We start from the raw sequence: 19,630 nt of genomic DNA, 5'->3' as shown, positions 1-19,630 counted from the left end.
GCGGTCCTACAGAAACGGAAGGAATATTCTGAAGCAAAACGAATATTAAAGCAAGAAAAGATTAAATTCCAAACCCCGTACCCTGCTAAACTGAGGGTATTTTACCAAGGAGGGATGCAACTGTACCAGACAGTGGAGGAGGCGACTACAGACATGAACAACAGAGGACTGTCCATTAGCGTGGTCAAAACAAGGGAAACTCTGGCTGAGCAGTTGTCTCGAGCTGCTTGGGAAATGGTAAAATAACCTAGAAGGCGGGGACGGGAACAGGACGAGAGAAGGATTTTAGGAAGAGTCTGTCAGTTCTCTAAGGGCAGCCCTCACCTCCTCCAGAAGAGCCGTGAGGTTTGGCTAACTTTAAAAGTGCTGATAAACAAATGGAAGCAAAAATAGACGGTGATATACCTATCTTGAGAAATAAGTGTTATAACATGGATTTTATAGTACTCAATTTAAAAAAAAATCATTTATTCATTCCTTTTTCCCCACCTAAATGAGAATATATACATGGGAGGAATACACAGGGAAATCATCTCTGTGTAATGGACATAGTTTTTTTCACTTACTTTTATAGGTACTGCAGCGGGGGCCCTCAACCCACAGGTAGGAGGGGCTATCCCCCACAACTAGACTTTTCTTCTAGCCCAACCCAGGGTAATCTAGAGACCCCAGCCTTGGAACCACACCTTCGTTACCTTTTTTTAATTCACTTTTCTTGGTTCTTATTTGTTCAGGGAGTAGATCAATTAAGTTATATTCTGCAAATTTCAATGATATCCTAACAGATAAATACACTTAGAGAGTAAGACCATATATTTTGGGTATATACCTCAAGAATGGTTGAAAAGAGATAAATATAAATATTTAATGAATGTACTGCTGGTGGCTGGTAAAAAGACCCTTACGAGGAAATGGTTATCTCAGAAGAGCCCAGCTTTGAATGTATGGATGGAAATTACAATGGACATTTACAAAATGGAGAAGATAACAACATCTGTTAGTCATAAGTTGGAACAATTTTATTCATACTGGAAAAATGGTTTAACTACATAACACCTCATAGGCCTGATTTTATTCTCACAATCAATGAATGTTGTTTAAAAAAAATCACTCTCTACTCTGTACATAGTTTTCTTCTTTCGATTATTCTTCCTTTCCTCTTCTTTCTATAAGTATATATCTCAGATAAATATTATGTGGAGATTTGTGACATATTATTGATGAAACTCAATAAAAAATAAATTACAAAAAAAGATACAGGAGCAGAATAAGGCCATTTGGCCCATTGATTTGGCTCTGCCATTTCATCACGGCTAATCCAATTTCCTCTCGGCCCCAATCTCCTGCCTTCTTCCCATATCTTTTCATGCCCTGAACAATCAAGAATCTATCAACCTCTGCCTTAAAGACTTGGCCTCCACAGCTGTCTGTGGCAAAGAATTCCACAGATTCGCCACTCTCTGGCTAAAGAAATTCCTCATCTCTGTTCTAAAATGCCAGTCCTATATTCTGAGGTGGTGTCCTCTGGTCTTAGACTCTCCCACCATAGAAAACATCCTCTCCAACCAGTCCATCAAGGCCTTTCACCATTCAATAGGTTTCAGTGAGGTCACCCCCACCCCCCTCTTCTGAATTGCAGTGAGCACAAGCCCACAGCCATCAAAAGCTCTTCATGTGACAAGCCATTCAATGCTGGAATCATTTTTGTGAACTTCCTTTGACCCTTCTCCAGTTTCAGCACAACATCCCTAAGATAAGGAGCCCAAAACTGCTCACAATACTCCAAGTGAGGCCTCATTAGTGCTTTTATACAGTCTCACATCCTTGCTTTTGTATTCTAGTTCTCTTGAAATGAATGCTAACATTGCATTTGCCTTCCTCACCAAAGTCTCAACCCGCAAATTAGCCTTTAAGGAATCCAGCACAAAGACCCCAAGTCCGTTTGCACCATTTTTTTTTGTATTTTATCTCCATTTAGAAAATTGTCAACCCTTTCATTTCTTCTACCAAAAGAGCATGGCCATACACTTCCGGAGATTGTATTCCATCTGCTATTTCTTTGTTCATTCTTCTGTAGCCTCTCTACTTCCTCAAAGTTACCTGCCCTTCACCTATCTTCATATTGTCTGCAAACCTTGCAACAAAGCCATCCATTCCATCATCCGAATCACTGACGTGTAATGTAAAAAAAAATTGGTCCCAACGCAGACCTCCTATGGAACACCACTAGTCACCAGCAGCCAACCAGAGAAGTCATCATTTATTCCCCCTCTTTGCCTCCTGCCAATGCTTTATCCATGCCAGAATTTTTCCTGTAATACAATTGGTTTGCAACTTGTTAAGGAGCCTCATGTGTGGCACTTTGTCAAAGGCCTTCTGAACATCTAAGTACACAACATCAGCTGATTCTCCTTTGTCTATCCTGCTTGTTATTTCTTCAAAGAATTACAACAGATTTGTCAGGCAAGAATTTTCCCTTGCGGAAACCATGCTGACTATGGCCTATTTTATCATGTGCCTCCAAGTACCCTGAAACCTCATCCTTAATAATCAACTCCAACATCTTGCCATTCGCTGAAGTCAGGCTAACTGGCCTTTCTTCTGCTTCTCTCCCTTCTTGAAGAGTGGAGTGACATTTGCAGTTTTCTAGTCTTCCAGAACCATTCCAGAATCTAATGACTCTTGAAGGATCACTACTAATGCCTCCACAATCTCTTCAGTCACATCTTTCAAAACCCTAGGGTTTATACCATCTGGTTCAGGTGACTTACTTACCTTCAGGTCTTCTGGTTTCTTAAGAACCTTCTCTCTGATAATGGTAACTTCACACACTTCATGAGCCGTGACATCTGGAAGGAGCTTCCACCTTTTTGCTAGCTTCTTCCACTGTGAAGGTTGATGCAAAATACTTATTCAGTTCATCCGCCATTTCATTGTGTCTCCCCCCCCACCCCCCAATTACTACCTCTCCAACATAGTTTTCCAGCAGTTTGATATCCACTGTCGCCTCTCTTTTACACACTTTGTATATCTGAAAAAAAACTTTTTGTATCATCTTTAATATTATTGGCTGGCTTACTTTTATATCCATCTTTACCTTAATAACTTTTTTATTTGCCTTCTATTGGTTTTTAAAAGTGTCCCAATCCTCTAGCTTCCCAGTAACTTTTCCTCTATTATATCCCGTCTCTTCGGCTTTTCAGTTGGCTTTGACTTGTTAGTCACAGTTGTGTCATCTTTCCTTTTAGAATACTTTGTCCCCTCTGGGATGTATACTGTATATCCTGTTCCTTCCAAATTGTTTCCTGAAATTCCAGCCACTGCTTTCATTGCAAAGGCGAGGATAATGAGAACATTGTGCATGAGCTAGCAATCCAAGCATAGGGGACAAACTTAATCGAGTTAGAGACCATTGGAGCCAGCAAATGTAACCTTAGTAGAGCTGCTTATCCTCTGGGTATCCAGTTTGGATATGTTTGGAAGCTGGGGAGTGAGCTGAAAATGTACCTGTACCTAAGTGACTTTAGTGAAGAGGAGCCACAACCCTGGGAGATGCTAGGTGGTAGCCATATTACTTGGCCTGAGTCAATCAAAATATTTTCGGTATTGGATGCAGTGAATGTGATCTAGAATGCAGAGGTTTCTCTCTCTCAACCTGTTGCAATGTACTATTTGATAAGTGCCACTGGAGAAACGTGCCACATCAAGCCAGTGCAGCACCAATACAAGCACATTTGCAGATGACACAACGTTGATTGGACATTGCAGTGTTGTGACAGCCTGCAGAGGAGAGGTTGACGCCCTGACACAGTGGTGCCAGGATAACAACCTCTCTCTCAATGTCCAAGAAACAAAAGAGCTGATTGTGGACTACAGGAGGAACAGAGATGGGTCAGCCCGATCAACATCGATGGGGCTGTAGTTGAGAGGGTGAGTAGTTTCAGCATACACATCACTGAAAATCTCACCTGGACCGTACCCACTGGCTGTGTGGCAAAAAAAAGCACAACAGCGTCTCTTCCACCTCAGGCAACTGAAGAAGTCCAGCATGAAGCCCCCCCCCCCCCAAATCCTCAAGACCTTCTACAGGGGCACCATTGAGAGCATCCTGACTGGCTATATCACCGACTGGTACACAAAGTGCACCAACCCTGATCACTGGGCACTGCAGAGAGTGGTACGGACAGCCCAGCGCATCTGTGGATGTGAACTTCCCTCCATTGACGACATCTATAGCAGCAGGTGAGTAAAGAAAGCCTGGAAGATCATTGGGGACACCAGTCACCCCAACCATACACTGTTTCACCTGCGTCCATCTGGCAAACAGTACTGCAGCATTAAAGCTAGGGCAAACAGGCTTTCTACAAGCCATTAGACTTATAAATTCATGTGTCTGTACATTGCAACAGAGTCATAACGCAAAGACTGCTGTGGGATGAGTGTAAGATTTGAATAAATTCATTCACCAGAGGAACTTTAGTAAAGTTTGGTGCAGTAAGTATGGAAGAAGCAGAGCACCATTGTTACCAATCACTGAGAGCGCTGAAGAACAAGCCCGAATGAGTAAAATCTTTTGTTTTAACTAATTCAAGGGATGTGGGATTTGCAGGCTGAGACATCATTTAATTGCTCTTGGAAAATGGATCACCAGGAATTGTCTGAAGTCAGTCAAAAGTACCGAAGGAGAAACGGGCTTTCAAGTAAGATGTGTGAGCCACTCAGACAATTGGCTTTGAAGAATATGGAGTTGTGCATTTGAGTTGACAATCAAACAAATTAAGGAGCCCCTTGCAGCAGGACTGAAAGTTGTTGACACCATAGATGGCTGCCTTAGAAAAGGAACAATGATCCTGTGGGAGTATCAGCACGTGATATAAACAAACAGAGCTCTGACTGCAGCAGAGATGTGTGGTGCACATATTAAGAAGCAGCTCCTCGCCATGATCTTTTGATTAGAGAAGTTTTATCCGCATCCCTCGCTAGTGAGCGAGAGAGAGCCTGTCTAAGATGTTGAAGTGTTGGAATGGACAGTAGTAGTTGATGGATTTTAGGTCATGGTGTTCTCTCTGGAGGATATGCTATTGCTTCCATGGTGGGTGGTGGGGGGGTGTGATTTAATATTCTTTGTGAGAGGGAGGGGGTTCTTTTGGGGTTCTAACATTTTCTGTCACTCCTTGGGGGTTTTTCCTGTTTTGTGGATGGCTGTGAAGAGTAAGAATTTCGGGTTGTATATGTTCTCTGATATTAAATTGAATCATTGATCTGAATGGTGCACACTTTGCATGTCTACAGTGATCAAATGACATTCAGTCATTACTGTTAGACCTCTCGAGAACACTGAAAAGGAGGCAGAATGCGATGTAATGATTTGATATTGTCCAGGAAAGATGTCCCTAGAGCTAACATGCTCAGTTGAGCCATCTTAAGGATGTGAGATGCCAAAAATATTGAGTTTGAGGTCGTCACTGAGGTGAGACATTCTGATCTCCCAGCTAATGATATAGTTTACTAAGGAGATGTCAGACGAGGTGAGACAATGTGATAACTTGGACGGCAGGAACAGAGACAAAACTTGAGACTGAGTCTTTCCATGCTTCCCTGTGGTGTTTGTAATGGACTCCTAAGGTAAACTAATCTACGGAGTCAAAAACAAATGCTCAGAAGCCTGCGAAGGAATCACATGATCAAGTGTGTTCACCACTCGTATTGGTATTTGATTGGCTGCCTCCGTAGAGAAAATGGGGATTAGACCATAACACCATAAGATGTAGGAGCAGAATTAGGCCTTTGACCCAACGGGTCTGCTCTGCCTTCAATCATGGGTGATCCTTTTTCCTCTTCTCAGCCCCCACTCCCCAGCCTTCTCCTTTGATCCTGTGTCCAATCAAGAAGCTATCAATCTCTGCTTTAAATACATCCATCGACCTGGCTTCCACAGCTGCCTGAGGTAACAAATTCCATAAATTCACCAGGGGTGATCAAAGATGCACGTTTTAGATAAATTATCTCCTGCTGCTCATGATCTTGCTGGAGATCCTGCCCGACAGAATGGTGTTGGCACAGAGTGAAAATGCTGTTCTCTCACTGTACATTTATTTTACTGATAAAATAGTTTTACTGGCTTCCTTCCAGAGTCTTAGAGGGAATGAAAAAGGTACTGGGGCAGACGGTATTAACTTTGTATTTGAGAGTGTCATGTGTCCACACTTCCGTTCTCCTGGGAGTCCATAGTTTCGTTTACTGTGGGCGTCATGTGTCCCCAGATTTGTTCTACTATGAGTCCACAGTTTCGTTTTTGTGAGCGTTACCTTATGACGTATGCCGACGGTATAAAAGAAATGTGGACATTTTGCTGAGAAGGGAGTCGAGAGAGAGAAGACTGCACTTCGAGCTATCTGGGAACAGCTCACGATCGAGAAGGGTAAAGTCTAATGCTTACCCAAACCCAAAGGCTTGGGTTAATCAGTGGCACACTGTGCATTGTGGAGACGTGTCTGTCCATCATATGATCCATGGGTGTGGATTTCATGACAGTCACTTCGTAAAATCGCTCATTGTGGACTTCGGTACAGTATTCCTCGGCTGGGATCTTCAGGAACCGTTTCGCTAGCCGTGGAATCTTTGGAATTCGCCGTGATCGCCTCGTCACTGCACTGTGAATCCACAAGTCTCTCATAGAAACATAGAAACATAGAAAATAGGTGCAGGAGTAGGCCATTCAGCCCTTTGAGCCTGCACCGCCATTCAGTAGGATCATGGCTGATCATCCAACTCAGAACCCTGTACCTGCCTTCTCTCCATACCCCCCGATCCCTTTAGCCACAAGGGCCATATCTAACTCCCTCTTAAATATAGCCAATGAACTGGCCTCAACTGTTTCCTGTGGCAGAGAATTCCACAGATTCACTACTCTCTGTGTGAAGAAGTTTTTCCTCATCTTGGTCCTAAAAGGCTTCCCCTTTATCCTCAAACTGTGACCCCTCGTTCTGGACTTCCCCAACATCGGGAGCAATCTTCCTGCATCTAGCCTGTCCAATCCCTTTAGGATTTTATATGTTTCAATAAGATCCCCCCTCAATCTTCTAAATTCCAATGAGTATAAGCCTAGTCGATCCAATCTTTCATCATATGAAAGTCCTGCCATCCCAGGAATCAATCTGGTGAACCTTCTTTGTACTCCCTCTATGGCAAGGATGTCTTTCCTCAGATTAGGGGACCAAAACTGCACACAGTACTCCAGGTGTGGTCTCACCAAGGCCTTGTACAACCGCAGTTGTACCTCCCTGCTCCTGTACTCGAATCCTCTTGCTATGAATGCCAGCATACCATTCGCCTTTTTCACCGCCTGCTGTACCTGCATGCCCACTTTCAATGACTGGTGTATAATGACACCCAGGTCTCGTTGCACCTCCCCTTTTCCTAATCGGCCACCATTCAGATAATAATCTGTTTTCCTGTTTTTGCCACCAGAGAGGATAACCTCACATTTATCCACATTAAATTGCATCTGCCATGAATTTACCCACTCACCTAACCTATCCAAGTCACCCTGCATCCTCTTAGCATCCTCCTCACAACAAACACTGCTGCCCAGCTTCGTGTCATCTGCAAACTTGGAGATGCTGCATTTAATTCCCTCATCTAAGTCATTAATATATATTGTGAACAACTGGGGTCCCAGCACTGAGCCTTGCGGTACCCCACTAGTCACTACCTGCCATTCTGAAAAGGTCCTGTTTATTCCCACTCTTTGCTTCCTGTCTGCCAACCAATTCTCTATCCACATCCATACCGTGTGCTTTAAGTTTGCATACTAATCTCCTGTGTGGGACCTTGTCAAAAGCCTTTTGAAAATCCAAATATACCACATCCACTGGTTCTCCCCTATCCACTCTACTAGTTACATCCTCAAAAAATTCTGAGATTCGTCAGACATGATTTTCCTTTCACAAATCCATGCTGACTTTGTCCGATGATTTCACCGCTTTCCAAATGTGCTGTTATCACATCTTTGATAACTGACTCTAGCATTTTCCCCCACCACCAACGTTAGGCTAACCGGTCTATAATTCCCCGGTTTCTCTCTCCCTCCTTTTTTAAAAAGTGGGGTTACATTAGCCACCCTCCAATCCTCAGGAACTAGTCCAGAATCTAACGAGTTTTGAAAAATTATCACTAATGCATCCACTATTTCTTGGGCTACTTCCTTAAGCACTCTGGGATGCAGACCATCTGTCCCTAGGGATTTATCTGCCTTTAATCCCTTCAATTTACCTAACACCACTTCCCTGCTAACATGTATTTCCCTCAGTTCCTCCATCTCACTGGACCCTCTGTCCCCTACTATTTCCGGAAGATTATTTATGTCCTTCTTAGTGAAGACAGAACTAAAGTAGTTATTCAATTGGTCTGCCATGTCCTTGCTTCCCATAATCAATTCACCTGTTTCTGTCTGTACGGGACCTACATTTGTCTTAACCAATCTTTTTCTTTTCACATATCTATAAAAGCTTTTACAGTCAGTTTTTATGTTCCCTGCCAGTTTTCTCTCATAATCTGTTTTTCCTCTTCCTAATTAAGCCCTTTGTCCTCCTCTGCTGGACTCTGAATTTCTCCCAGTCCTCAGGTGAGCCACTTTTTCTGGCTAATTTGTATGCTTCTTCTTTGGAATTGATACTATCCCTAATTTCCCTTGTCAGCCACAGGTGCACTACCTGCCTTGATTTATTCCTTTGCCAAACTCTCACCTATTATGTGAATTACTGGGACTCTCTGAACTGCCACTTTTTAAGACTGTGCTTGAGTAAGGTTTATTAAGAACAGGTTCTAAGTTTGACGGTAAGGGAGCTATAGACATATAACACTGTTAACTTCTGTTTAAGGAAGTAGTTTATTAAACTTTTTATGTTTTTGAGTAGATGTAAATAAATATAGTGGTTTTTGTATTAAAACCCGACTCAATTTGTCATTCCTTGCTGCTGGTACGTTATGAAATCGTAACGAGATCTATGAGAGTATTTCTAAAAGTTAAAACTCAATATTTTTGTCCCCTGCCGCTCAGTAAGTCAAAAGTTCAAAGTGCATTTATTGTCAAAGTATGTATACTATATACAACCTTGAAATTCGTCCCCTTACAGGCAGCCACAAAACAAAGAAATCCAATAGAATGCATTTAAAAAAAAAATGAAGACAGTAAAGCCCCCCCAATGAGCAGACAAAAAACGGAATCTTGCAAACAATAAAAGTAAGCAAATAACATTCAGAACTGAAGTTCACAAAAGTGAGTCCACGGGCCTGAAGCCAGCCGTCTCTGCAGCTGATCCAGGAGCCTCCAGGCCATGGTCTTGGTTCTGCACAGAGACGAGTAATCCTCGCAGAGCGGCAAGCTGAACACTGGCCCATCCCCCACCTCTGGTCTGACACCCTGATCTTTTCAATCTGGCCCAATAACATGACTAGCCCTCCTCATAGTGTGGGAACAATAGCATCAAGCTGCCAGTGAGGGTGGAATTTAGTTTAAACCCTGCCATGTCCAATTTTAGCCAACTCTTATTTGAATGTCTTTGTTTTCAGCAAGAATTATACTGATTTCCTCTGTCTGATCAGAACATTAGTCTTTGATTTACTGAAAAAATAACTCAGAAAGGTTTTGTCTTAAAGGATCATTCAAATGGTATTAACAGCATTAAATGGCAATCATTTACTTATCCCAAAGTTACCTCTTTAGTATTTTATCCCTTCCCAAGGTTGTCTACTATGGTTTAATTTTTTGGTGAAACATTTTACTTTGTCATAGAGGATCTGGTGGTGTTATGGAGTGTGATTACCAGCAAATTCTTGACCATTTAAGTTTGAATCTGCTAGCTCTCAGTGTAGGTCTGTTGTACACTGAGATCAGAATTAGAATATGTATTTTTAAAAAGCACGGTAGTGACGTAGAGTTTTTGGATTCTGTGTCCATTCATGAATCGGATGCAGAGGGGAAGAAACTTTCCCTGTATTGCTGAGTGTGTGCCTTCAGGCTTCTGTACTTGCTTCCTGACGGTAACAATGAGAAGAGGGCATTTCTTGGGTGATGGGGGTCTTTAATGATGGACACCTCCTTTTTGAAAGATCTCTCTTTAAAGGTGCCCTGGATACTATGGTGGCTGGTGCCCATGATGGAGTTGACTAAGTTTACAACTCTGCAGCTTGTGTGCAGAAGCCACTAACTCCACCCCCCCCCCCCCCATACCAGACAGTGATGCAGCCAGCTCTCCATGGTACATCTGTAGAACTTTGTGCGTGTCTTTGGTGAGATATCTTTTCTTAAACTCCTAATGAAATATAGCTGCCGTCATGTCTTTCTTGTAGACGCATCAAAATATTGGGCACAGGATAGATCCTCAGAGATATTGACTTGCAGGAACTTGTGTAATACTCCAAAATGAAGTTGGCATTCATTTTGAGAGGAGTAGAACATAAAAGAAAGAATATACTGCTGAGGCTTAGTAAGGCTCTGGTCAGGCCACTCTTGCAGTATTGTGAGCAGTTCTGTGCCCCTTATCTAAGAAAGGATGTGTTGGCATTGGGAGAGGCTCCAGAGGAGGTTCAGGAGCATGATCCCAGGAGTGAAAGGGTTAATGTATGAGGAGCATTTAACACCTCTGGAGCTTGTATCCACTGGAGTTGAAGAATAAAGTGATGGTGGAGCAGACTTGATAGACCAAGTGGCCTAATTCTGCTCCCATGTCTTATGTCTTTAAACAATTTTAATCCTCAGAGGTTGTCCAAAATGTAAGAAACTGCTGGTCGTTGTACTGTTTTTTTATCTTGGAAGTCTGCTACTTTCCTGTGTGTGCCAACAGAATATTCTTTAAACCCCGAATATGGGGAGAAATGTGCTGCTTCAAGATATAATATTGAACTTTAGTTATTACTTGGCTTTAAATAGCACTTTTTAAACTTTGAGGAAGCAAAGAAGTATTAGAATTATGGGAATGTATGGTGCAGAAGAAAGCCACCAAGTGTATGCTCTCTGAAGAAAAGCTAACCAACCTGATTACACTTCCCATCTCGTAGTCTATAACCTTGTAGACCTTGCATAATTTCATATGCAGATCAAAAAGAAACTTAAATGTAAGGAGAGTTTTACCCAGTGCCTTTTTAAAATTTGAGATTGGTTTCCTGGTCACAGCCATTCCCTGGCTGAAAGAAAATTTCTAATCTTTCAGCTACTCACTTTATTCCCTCAGATTTATTGAGCATTCTGCTAAAGCTATTATGAAACCTACTGTGAGACCAGTCACATCTGGTTTCATAATCCCCTTAGTTAAATCAGGATACAATAAATTCAAGGCTTTTGGGAGGGAATCCAAACTTGGAATTAAAATTTGGGGTTATCAGAAAGCCAGAACTACTGAGGAACTTCAGTGACAGGAAAAGGAAGACACGTAGATGTGAATTTAAAAATGCATTTTTAACCTGGATCCTCAGACGGGGCGAGTTATGAGATGACCAACTGACTTTAGATAACTTGAGTCTACAAGAGGAAGAGTTAGGAAGTCTGAGGAAGAGAAAATGGTTTCACTACTAGATTAGCCTGAAACATGAGCAGGGTTGGCCAGTGTCTGGAAATTATGCAGATTATCTTCATATTACAAAAACGTGTCTTGGGTACAATGACACTAAATTTGACAGATATAATTTTTACTTTATGACTGTTGTCAGGAAGAGTGGATGTGGTGCTCGGAGTATTTTTTAGCAAGAATATATGGTTTTGGTTTCTCTTAAAAAGATTTTTTTTTAAATGATGATATGAAGCTGCATTGTCTTTTTGTCATTTTATTTTCAGGACAAGCTGCCATCCATCCACAAGGCTTGCCACACCATTCCAGACCTATAATTGGATCATCCCACACAGGCAGCACACCATCAACTTTATGAGGCCAGAGGACAGATACGCCTCTCATCTTTGCATTGAAGAGCATATCACTGGACAGGTACAAGGCCTGCAAATATTTCATAAATTGTAGAGAACTTTCTTCAGCTTTGTATGGGAGGTCATAGAAAAGTACAGCACAGAAACAAGCCATTTGGCCCATCTAATCGATGTCAAAACCATTTAAACCGCCTACTCCCATCAACCTGCACCGGGACCGTAGCCCTCCATACACCTATTCAAGCTTTGCTTAAACATTGAAATCGAGCTTGCATGCACCACTTGTGCTGGCAGCTTGTTCCACACTCTCACAGCCCTCTGAGTCAAGAAGTTTGCCCTCATGCTCCCCTTAAACCTTTCACCTTTCACCCTTAACCCATGACCCCTGGCTGGAGTCCCACCTAACCTCAGTGGAAAAACTTCTCATGTCTGAAAGAAATTACTGGGGGAAGAAAAAAAAACAAAGTTTGAATTCTATTCCAGAAGCTGGTTTCACATAATAAATTTATTTATTTAATTCCCCCCTCCCCCAAACTCTTGCTGATTTGAGTATACTTGGACATCATCTGTCCTCCATTCCCTAGCCTTTAACTACTTGTGATACCAATGTGCCTGAATCTGCTCTAGTGCACAAGTGATAATTGCTGCAAATTAATAGACAACGTTATTCATCTGAGTGTTGGTGGATTTTTTTTTGTAGCTTTTTCTTTTTCCCCTTCTTCAGGGGAACTGGGATCCTGGAAGAAATCGGCTAAATAGACACAATAGGGAATGCTGTGAAGGGCGAGGAAGGCTACAGTGTATGCCCTGAGATAGGCAAAAGATCCAGCAGAGAAAAGCAACTGATTTGTGATAAACAGGAAATTTCTTACTCACTTCCTGAAGTTCCAAGATAGGGTGTTGGGTTCTAATGCGTCATAACTGAAATTAGTTATCCACTTCAAATGATGCCTTGGTGTCTTGCCAAGGACAACATAGCAATTTCTGCTTTTTGGGTGCTGCAACTGCCTTTTCAAGCTCTAAAGTAGTCGTCATGATTTTTTTTTTAATTTTCTGGGATGAAATGTGTCTGATGTCAGCTCTGGTGAGGGTATCAGCATTTGCTCAATAAATATTTAACTGTCAGATCTGACATAATCTGAGTGAATGCCAGAACTGCCAGTTTTGATTAAATGAGGTCATCTATTACTCACAGATGCTGTGTGAGTTGGGTATTTTTTTTGTTGTTATGGTCATGAAAAGCAATGGCAGGTGTTTAATAACTTTCTAATGACTTCAGTGATTCTGTGTAAAACATTAATTGAACCAAGAATACCTGCAGATGTTGACATTGCAACATTTTCTTTCTTTGTTACGTTGCAAGCTAAATGCTCCCAGACACAAGTCTAATGGTAGGGACTCACCTTGGAATCCTTGTTTTAAAAAAATATATACAAAGCAAAAAAAGTTATTGGAAGAGAAGAAGGATACCCCAGTTGCTAAATTGTTCTGGCATAATATTGGTATACTGGATCATCTGTTGTTGGTCAACCCCCAGAATGCTAAGGACTTGGGGGGGCTTGATCTGGCAATGCCAATCAACTTGAGGAGTGGTAATTAGAGTCCGCATTGCTGGAGATGATTTGGTATGTGTGTGTGGTGCATAGATAGAGTGGACGAGGAAATGTCTAATACCAGAGGGCATGCATTGAAGGTGACAGGTGGGAGCTTCAAAGAGGATGTGAGGGGTACGTTCTTTCCTCTGAGAATCGTGGATGCCCTGGAATGCACTGCCTGGTATGATGGTCGAGACAAGTGCATTAGAGGCTTTTAAGAGACACTTGGCTAAGCACATGGATGCAAGGAAGCTGGAGGAATATGAACATTGTGTAGGTAGGAGGGATTCGTTTTTTTTTTTAGCTGGTTCAGCACAACATAGTGGGCTAAAGACTCTGCTCCTGTACTGCTCTATGTCAGCCTTTGAATTCTGGCCCCATTCTTGTTCTGTGCAGGTGTGGGCTCATTCCTTACCTGAAACATAGAAACATAGAAAATAGGTGCAGGAGTAGGCCATTTGGCCCTTCGAGCCTGCACCGCCATTCGGTACGATCATGGCTGATCATCCAACTTAGAACCCTGTACCTGCCTTTTCTCCATACCCCCGATCAATTCCTTTAGCCACAGAGGTCATATCTAACTCTCTCTTAAGTATAGCCAATGAACTGGCCTCAACTGTTTCCTGTGGCAGAGAATTCCACAGATTCACCACTCTCTGTGTGAAGAAGTTTTTCCTCATCTTGGTCCTAAAAGGCTTCCCCTTTATCCTCAAACTGTGACCTCTCGTTCTGGACTTCCCCAACATCGGGAGTAATCTTCCTGCATCTAGCCTGTCCAATCCCTTTAGAGTGTTATACGTTTCAATCAGATCCCCCCTCAATCTTCTAAATTCCAGAGAGTATAAGCCTAGTCGATCCAGTCTTTCATCATATGAAAGTCCTGTCAGAATGTATTTTGCAATTGAATATTCCGTAATCGCCAGTGTGCTTCCCTACCTCTGGCCTTGATAATGAAGACACTGATAAAGCAGTTGAATGAGAAGGTTGTGGTGCTTAGGAACATAATTAGATGCCATACATTTTCAAATGTTGTCTTAATGTCAAAGGTGGTCCATTTTTGAAATTCAGACAAGGTGGACATGCAAATAACATTTCCGGTAGTTCACCACTCTTTTTCGATAGAGTGGCAAATTAATGGAATTGCCTTCCACAGAAAGCAATTAAAGCTGGAAGAGGATACTAAATTTCGATGATTAGCCATGGCTATATTGATTAGAGGAGCAGTCTCGAAGGGCTACATAGCCTACTACTCTTATTTTCTATAAATCTGGAGATTCTTCCTTAAAGTGGCTAGGGTACAACTCTTCTATTTTCCATCAGCTTCAATAATTTTATATTTTAAAAAAAACATAAGGAGCTCTTTCTCTCAGATATTGCAATGTTCTTGAGACTTGCCCAATTCAAATTCATTTAGAGATCAACTAGTATAATATAAAGGCATCCGTTAGTCTTGCGAGACCATGGATCTGTGCCTGGAAAGTCTTCACTCTCCAGGGCGCAGGCCTGGGCAAGGTTGTATGGAAGACCGGCAGTTGCCCATGCTGCAAGTCTCCCCTCTCCATGACACCAATGTTGTCCAAGGGAAGGGCAAGGGCCGATACAGCTTGGCACCGCTGTCGTCGCAGGGCACTGTGTGGTTAAGTGCCTTGCTCAAGGACACAACTTGCTGCCTTGGCTAGGGTTTGAACTCACGACCTTCAGGTCGCTAGTCAAATGCCTTAACCACTTGACCACGTGCCCACAATTAGTACAATATGCTGCAATTAAAATATGCCTCTCTTTAAAGTTGGGAGGTATGGTAGACATAAATCTCTACTAAAGGAGGTGCAAGGCACTCCTTCCCTCCACTAGCCTGCAGATCACCCTTGGGCAAGGTGTAGCACCTGTTTAGTCCACAACCCCCACCGATCTGTCACCTTAAGCCAGGGGAGGAGGTGGTGGATGATCGTATGAGCAGCTGGTGCACATCACCAAGTCCTGGTTATGCGACCACTGATGCCAGGCAGACAATCTCTGCAGAGTATTGATAATGGCTGGGGTCACCCATCTTGTAAAGACACTACCCAGAAGAAGGCAATGGCAAACCAGTTCTGTAGGAAAATTTGCCCAGAGCAATCAGGGTCGTGAGACCATGATCAAACATGTCGTACGATATGGCGTGTAATGATGATTAAAGTACAGGTTTTTTTTTTAAATGAAGCTTGCTGTTTTTGATATTGGGCTCCTCCTGATGTAGCCTGGTAACTAATGGTATGGAGAGCAGGCAAATAATTGAAATCGGATAAAGAATGATCCCGTGACTGGACCCAGAATTGGCGCAATCTTAGTCATAGAACATTAGAACAATACAGGAACAGGCTCTTTGGCCCACAATGTTGTGCTGAACAAGCTAAGAAGTAAATTTAAAAAGAAGACGATGATATGCTGCATGTATTCTACAGGCTTTTCCCATTCCTGTTTTGGGGTATTTGCCAAATTTGATTTCAGCACAGTTTCTAATGCCAGAGTCAGATCTTTAGGACTAAGGTGTCGAGAAATCTGCTTTCATGACCAAGGCACTAAATTGATACTGTTTTGATCTGATTTCTCCTACCTTTTCCATAGTCCTGATGTCTGTCATTATATCAAAATTACTTGAAATAATCAGAAATGCAGATTAAAGCTGAGAATTGAGTTACTGTTATGCTCATTTCTCTTAGCACAGCATTCGGGCTGCGAATTCTTGACATTTTTAGACTGGCATGATTGGATGGCATCAATAATGGTAAAATTATTATATTCTGTACATATAAAAATTTTAATGTTGGTAATCTTGTGTTTGCCTGGCGTCCAGTTGGTTTATTGAACGACTTGATATTTTCTGAAGGTTCGAGATTGGAATGAGGAGCTCCAGGTATCACGGGAAATGCCAAGTCAGGACCTAATGCAGCGACTGTTGAAGGAACAAACCATCTTCAAGGTCAGCAAGAGAAACACCTGATCAAATAATTCATAAGAAATCTCTGCTGGACTTCACTGCAAGCACGTGCAGGAAAATCCTACTCTCATTTTGTGTGACTCAAATCTTTACTTTTTTCCATCTTTCTTTCCTGATTGAAGATTTATGTTTAAGATTTAATTTCCAATTATATGCATGGTCTCTCTTTTGTGTGAGAAGTGTAGGGTAAACTTTATCCAAACAGGAATTGAGGAACAAAATGCACACATTCCTCCATAGATCCTGTGCGACAGGATTAAGTATTCCTGATGCTCATTGAAAGGTGGGGTTGAGCTACTGGCTAGCAGGATGCTTTGGCTTGTCACTGTATGTTCTATGAATGTATTATCAGAAATTAACCAAACGATGACAAGTGCTATTTCTGGATTTGGGATGGAAATCGATGAGATCGTTGGGTTGGAGTGATGGGAAGTAATTTCTGGCATGACCTATGTCCAGTTGAATTGTGCGGAGAAGTTGTAGTCCTCCAAGTGGAAACTACTTCTTGACCTCTTATTTCTTTCTACCTTCCAATCCACTCTTTGTAAAGTATGCTATGATATACAACGTCAGGACTAATCAACTTTGAAGTGTGCAATTATAGAAATACCACTGAACTAAAACTTGCTTTTCAACTTTTTCGACCAAAACTTAGGGTTGACTAAAATGATATTCACTTTGGTAAGTCATATTGTGCATTTTGCATTTCTGCAGTGCTTAGGCTTGTGTCTGAATGTGCAGGTGAGTTGTGTGCATTATGTGTCTGGCTCTCAGCAAGCTCAATTTGTGTTATATACTGTGCCTCAGCCTTGCTCTCCTCCAAGTGGAAATTGATTCAGATGTTCCTTTTTGTTCCTGACCAGGTTAACAGTAATTTTGTTGCAGCTGCTATCTCTGGTGCAATGGCAGTTGTTGATGGGAGCATCGTGGCCATCAATCCAGGAGACTACATCAAAATGCAGATGTTCGTCTGGAATAACATTTTCTTCAGCTTTGGATTTGACATCCGGGACAACTTCAGAGAGTCCGGGGGGGACTATGCTGCTTATGCTGCATCGAGCAATGACTTGAAAGGGATACAAGCTTATAGTGATTTAAACGTGGACAGTTTGCACCTACTGGGGACAGTAATAGTGGATTACCGGGGTTACCGAGTAATAGCGCAGTCAATTATTCCTGGAATTCTGGACCAGGAGCAAGAACAGAATGTGGTTTACGGATCAATTGACTTTGGAAAAGCTGTCACTTCTGATCATGAGTATGTTGGCCTTTTGCTAAAGACCTCCAAGCCCCTTCGGATCCAGAAACACCTGATTCTAAATGAAATGGAACAGCCCATCATGCTGTGCTCGTCTGTGGATTGCAAAGGAGTCGTGGGGAATGACGGGAGACGCTATCTTCTTGATTTATTCCGGACATTCCCCCTGGACCTGAACTATCTGCCAATAGATGGGGAAGAGTTGCATGAAGAATGTCGAAGCTTGGGTTTCCCAAAAGAGTATCGACACAAGCTTTGCTGTCTACGGCCAGAACTGGTGGAGACTTTCATCCAGCACAAGTAATGAAAATACTATATAATTAAAAGTAATGCGTAGGGGGATCACTGTATTATCCAGCAGAGAACTGAATCTTTTGGCCAGTATAATCTGTACTTTTGCGTTGTTTCAGAAAAAAACAATAAGCCTCTTTCTCCTGCCACTTTACTATTTATCTCCTAATATCCTTTAAAAATATTTATAAAGCAATTATTTAACTCTCGGTGTTATATTCTGCATTTTTAATGTTACATCCTTTCCTTCCAGCAGTACTATTTTTAACAGCCTGTGTATGAAGTTTCTTGCAATCATTTTTTTGGCTTGTACCTTATCCTTTAAGGTATTTCCTAGATATTGTTTCTTATAAAATCTATTTATTTTTCCATGATGAACTTCATTTTTCATGGCATCATAGAAAAGTGCAAGCACAGAAACAGGCCCTTTGGCTCATCTAGTCCATGCTGAAACTATTTAAACTGCCTGCTCCGACCTGCCTTCCATAAGCCTACCGTCCAAGTATCTATCCAAACTTTTCTTAAATGTTGAAATCGAGCTCGCATGCACTAATTGTTAGTCTAATATGCAGATGTATCTGCAATTCACAATTCACATCCCAGTTTCTTGGCAGTTAGCAGACTTTAATACACAAGTTATGGTGTGTGTATAAATCTGAGTCCAAGTTATTACGGGAAGGAAAATGTTGGACTAACGTTTAGTTGCTACCTGCCCTCACATGGACTGGATGTGAAGGGTCCAGCTTACTGGCTCTCTGCACCCTGCAGACAAGAAGTGGTCTCTGAACAGCCAACTGATGCAGAGGTCCTACCGAGTTTTGCCTTCTGCCAGAATTGTTGTTGAGCCTTCCAGTTTCTACAATTGTCTATTCATTCAGACATTCAAAAAGATAACTTTTTAGAAACACTGCAACTAAAATGGGAATAATCAGAAATAATTATAATATTAATCTACAGCCAATAGTTGAAAGAAATGCATGTTCTTTTCCCTTGGAGCCGATTTAGAATCCCTTTGAAATTGATAGCATTTTGGGTCCTGCATCAGAGGTAAAACGGCTTTGGATCTGAGAGGACTTCATCAGTCTGAAAGCCAACAGATCAACTAGAAACTACTGCTTATTACTAGTTAGATTTAGATATATACAAATATGTATGCATTACAGATTTGAATGAATTTAACAAACCATTACATCTTATCTCTATCTACTTTCATAATCTTGCCTAACCAAAAATCAACACATTTCAATATTTAAATTTTCAGATAACTCAACTGCTTGTGCTTTGTTTTTTGGAGGGAGTTTCTTTTCTGCTTTCTTTAATACTTCATTTCAAAGAATACATGTAGATTACATAGGTTCCACTTCTTTTTCTCTTATTTCTGATTTATTCTTCAAATATTTGGGACCTTCTTATCTGCATCATCTTGCTCTATCTGGCAAAGGTAACTTTGGATAAATGGCCCCAAGTTTCAATTCTACCTGTGTATGCACCTGTTGAGTGGTCATATGTGTTGTGGGGTAGAATTCAAGGCTGGATGTGTCAAGTCTGCAGTTTCTATAAAGACAAAGCTAATTACTGGCCAGCTCATC

General features: G+C 41.7%; 1 protein-coding gene across 1 annotated transcript in view; it reads left to right on the top strand.

Moving 5' to 3' along the window:
• Positions 1-19,630, top strand: part of LOC134338450 (clustered mitochondria protein homolog) — a 97,786-nt gene that overhangs the window by 17,539 nt on the left and 60,617 nt on the right. Inside the window, exons 8-10 of the mRNA XM_063034268.1 lie at positions 11,834-11,981; positions 16,382-16,474; positions 17,356-18,050. Of these exons, the coding sequence (XP_062890338.1) occupies positions 11,834-11,981; positions 16,382-16,474; positions 17,356-18,050 (936 nt within the window). The remainder of the gene's footprint in view (positions 1-11,833; positions 11,982-16,381; positions 16,475-17,355; positions 18,051-19,630) is intronic.

The sequence above is a fragment of the Mobula hypostoma genome, chromosome 27, assembly GCF_963921235.1.
Source record: "Mobula hypostoma chromosome 27, sMobHyp1.1, whole genome shotgun sequence".
NCBI classification, from domain to species: Eukaryota; Metazoa; Chordata; class Chondrichthyes; order Myliobatiformes; family Myliobatidae; genus Mobula; species Mobula hypostoma.
The sequence above is the reverse complement of the archived record's forward strand: the minus strand, read 5'-3'. Positions and strand labels throughout refer to the sequence as shown.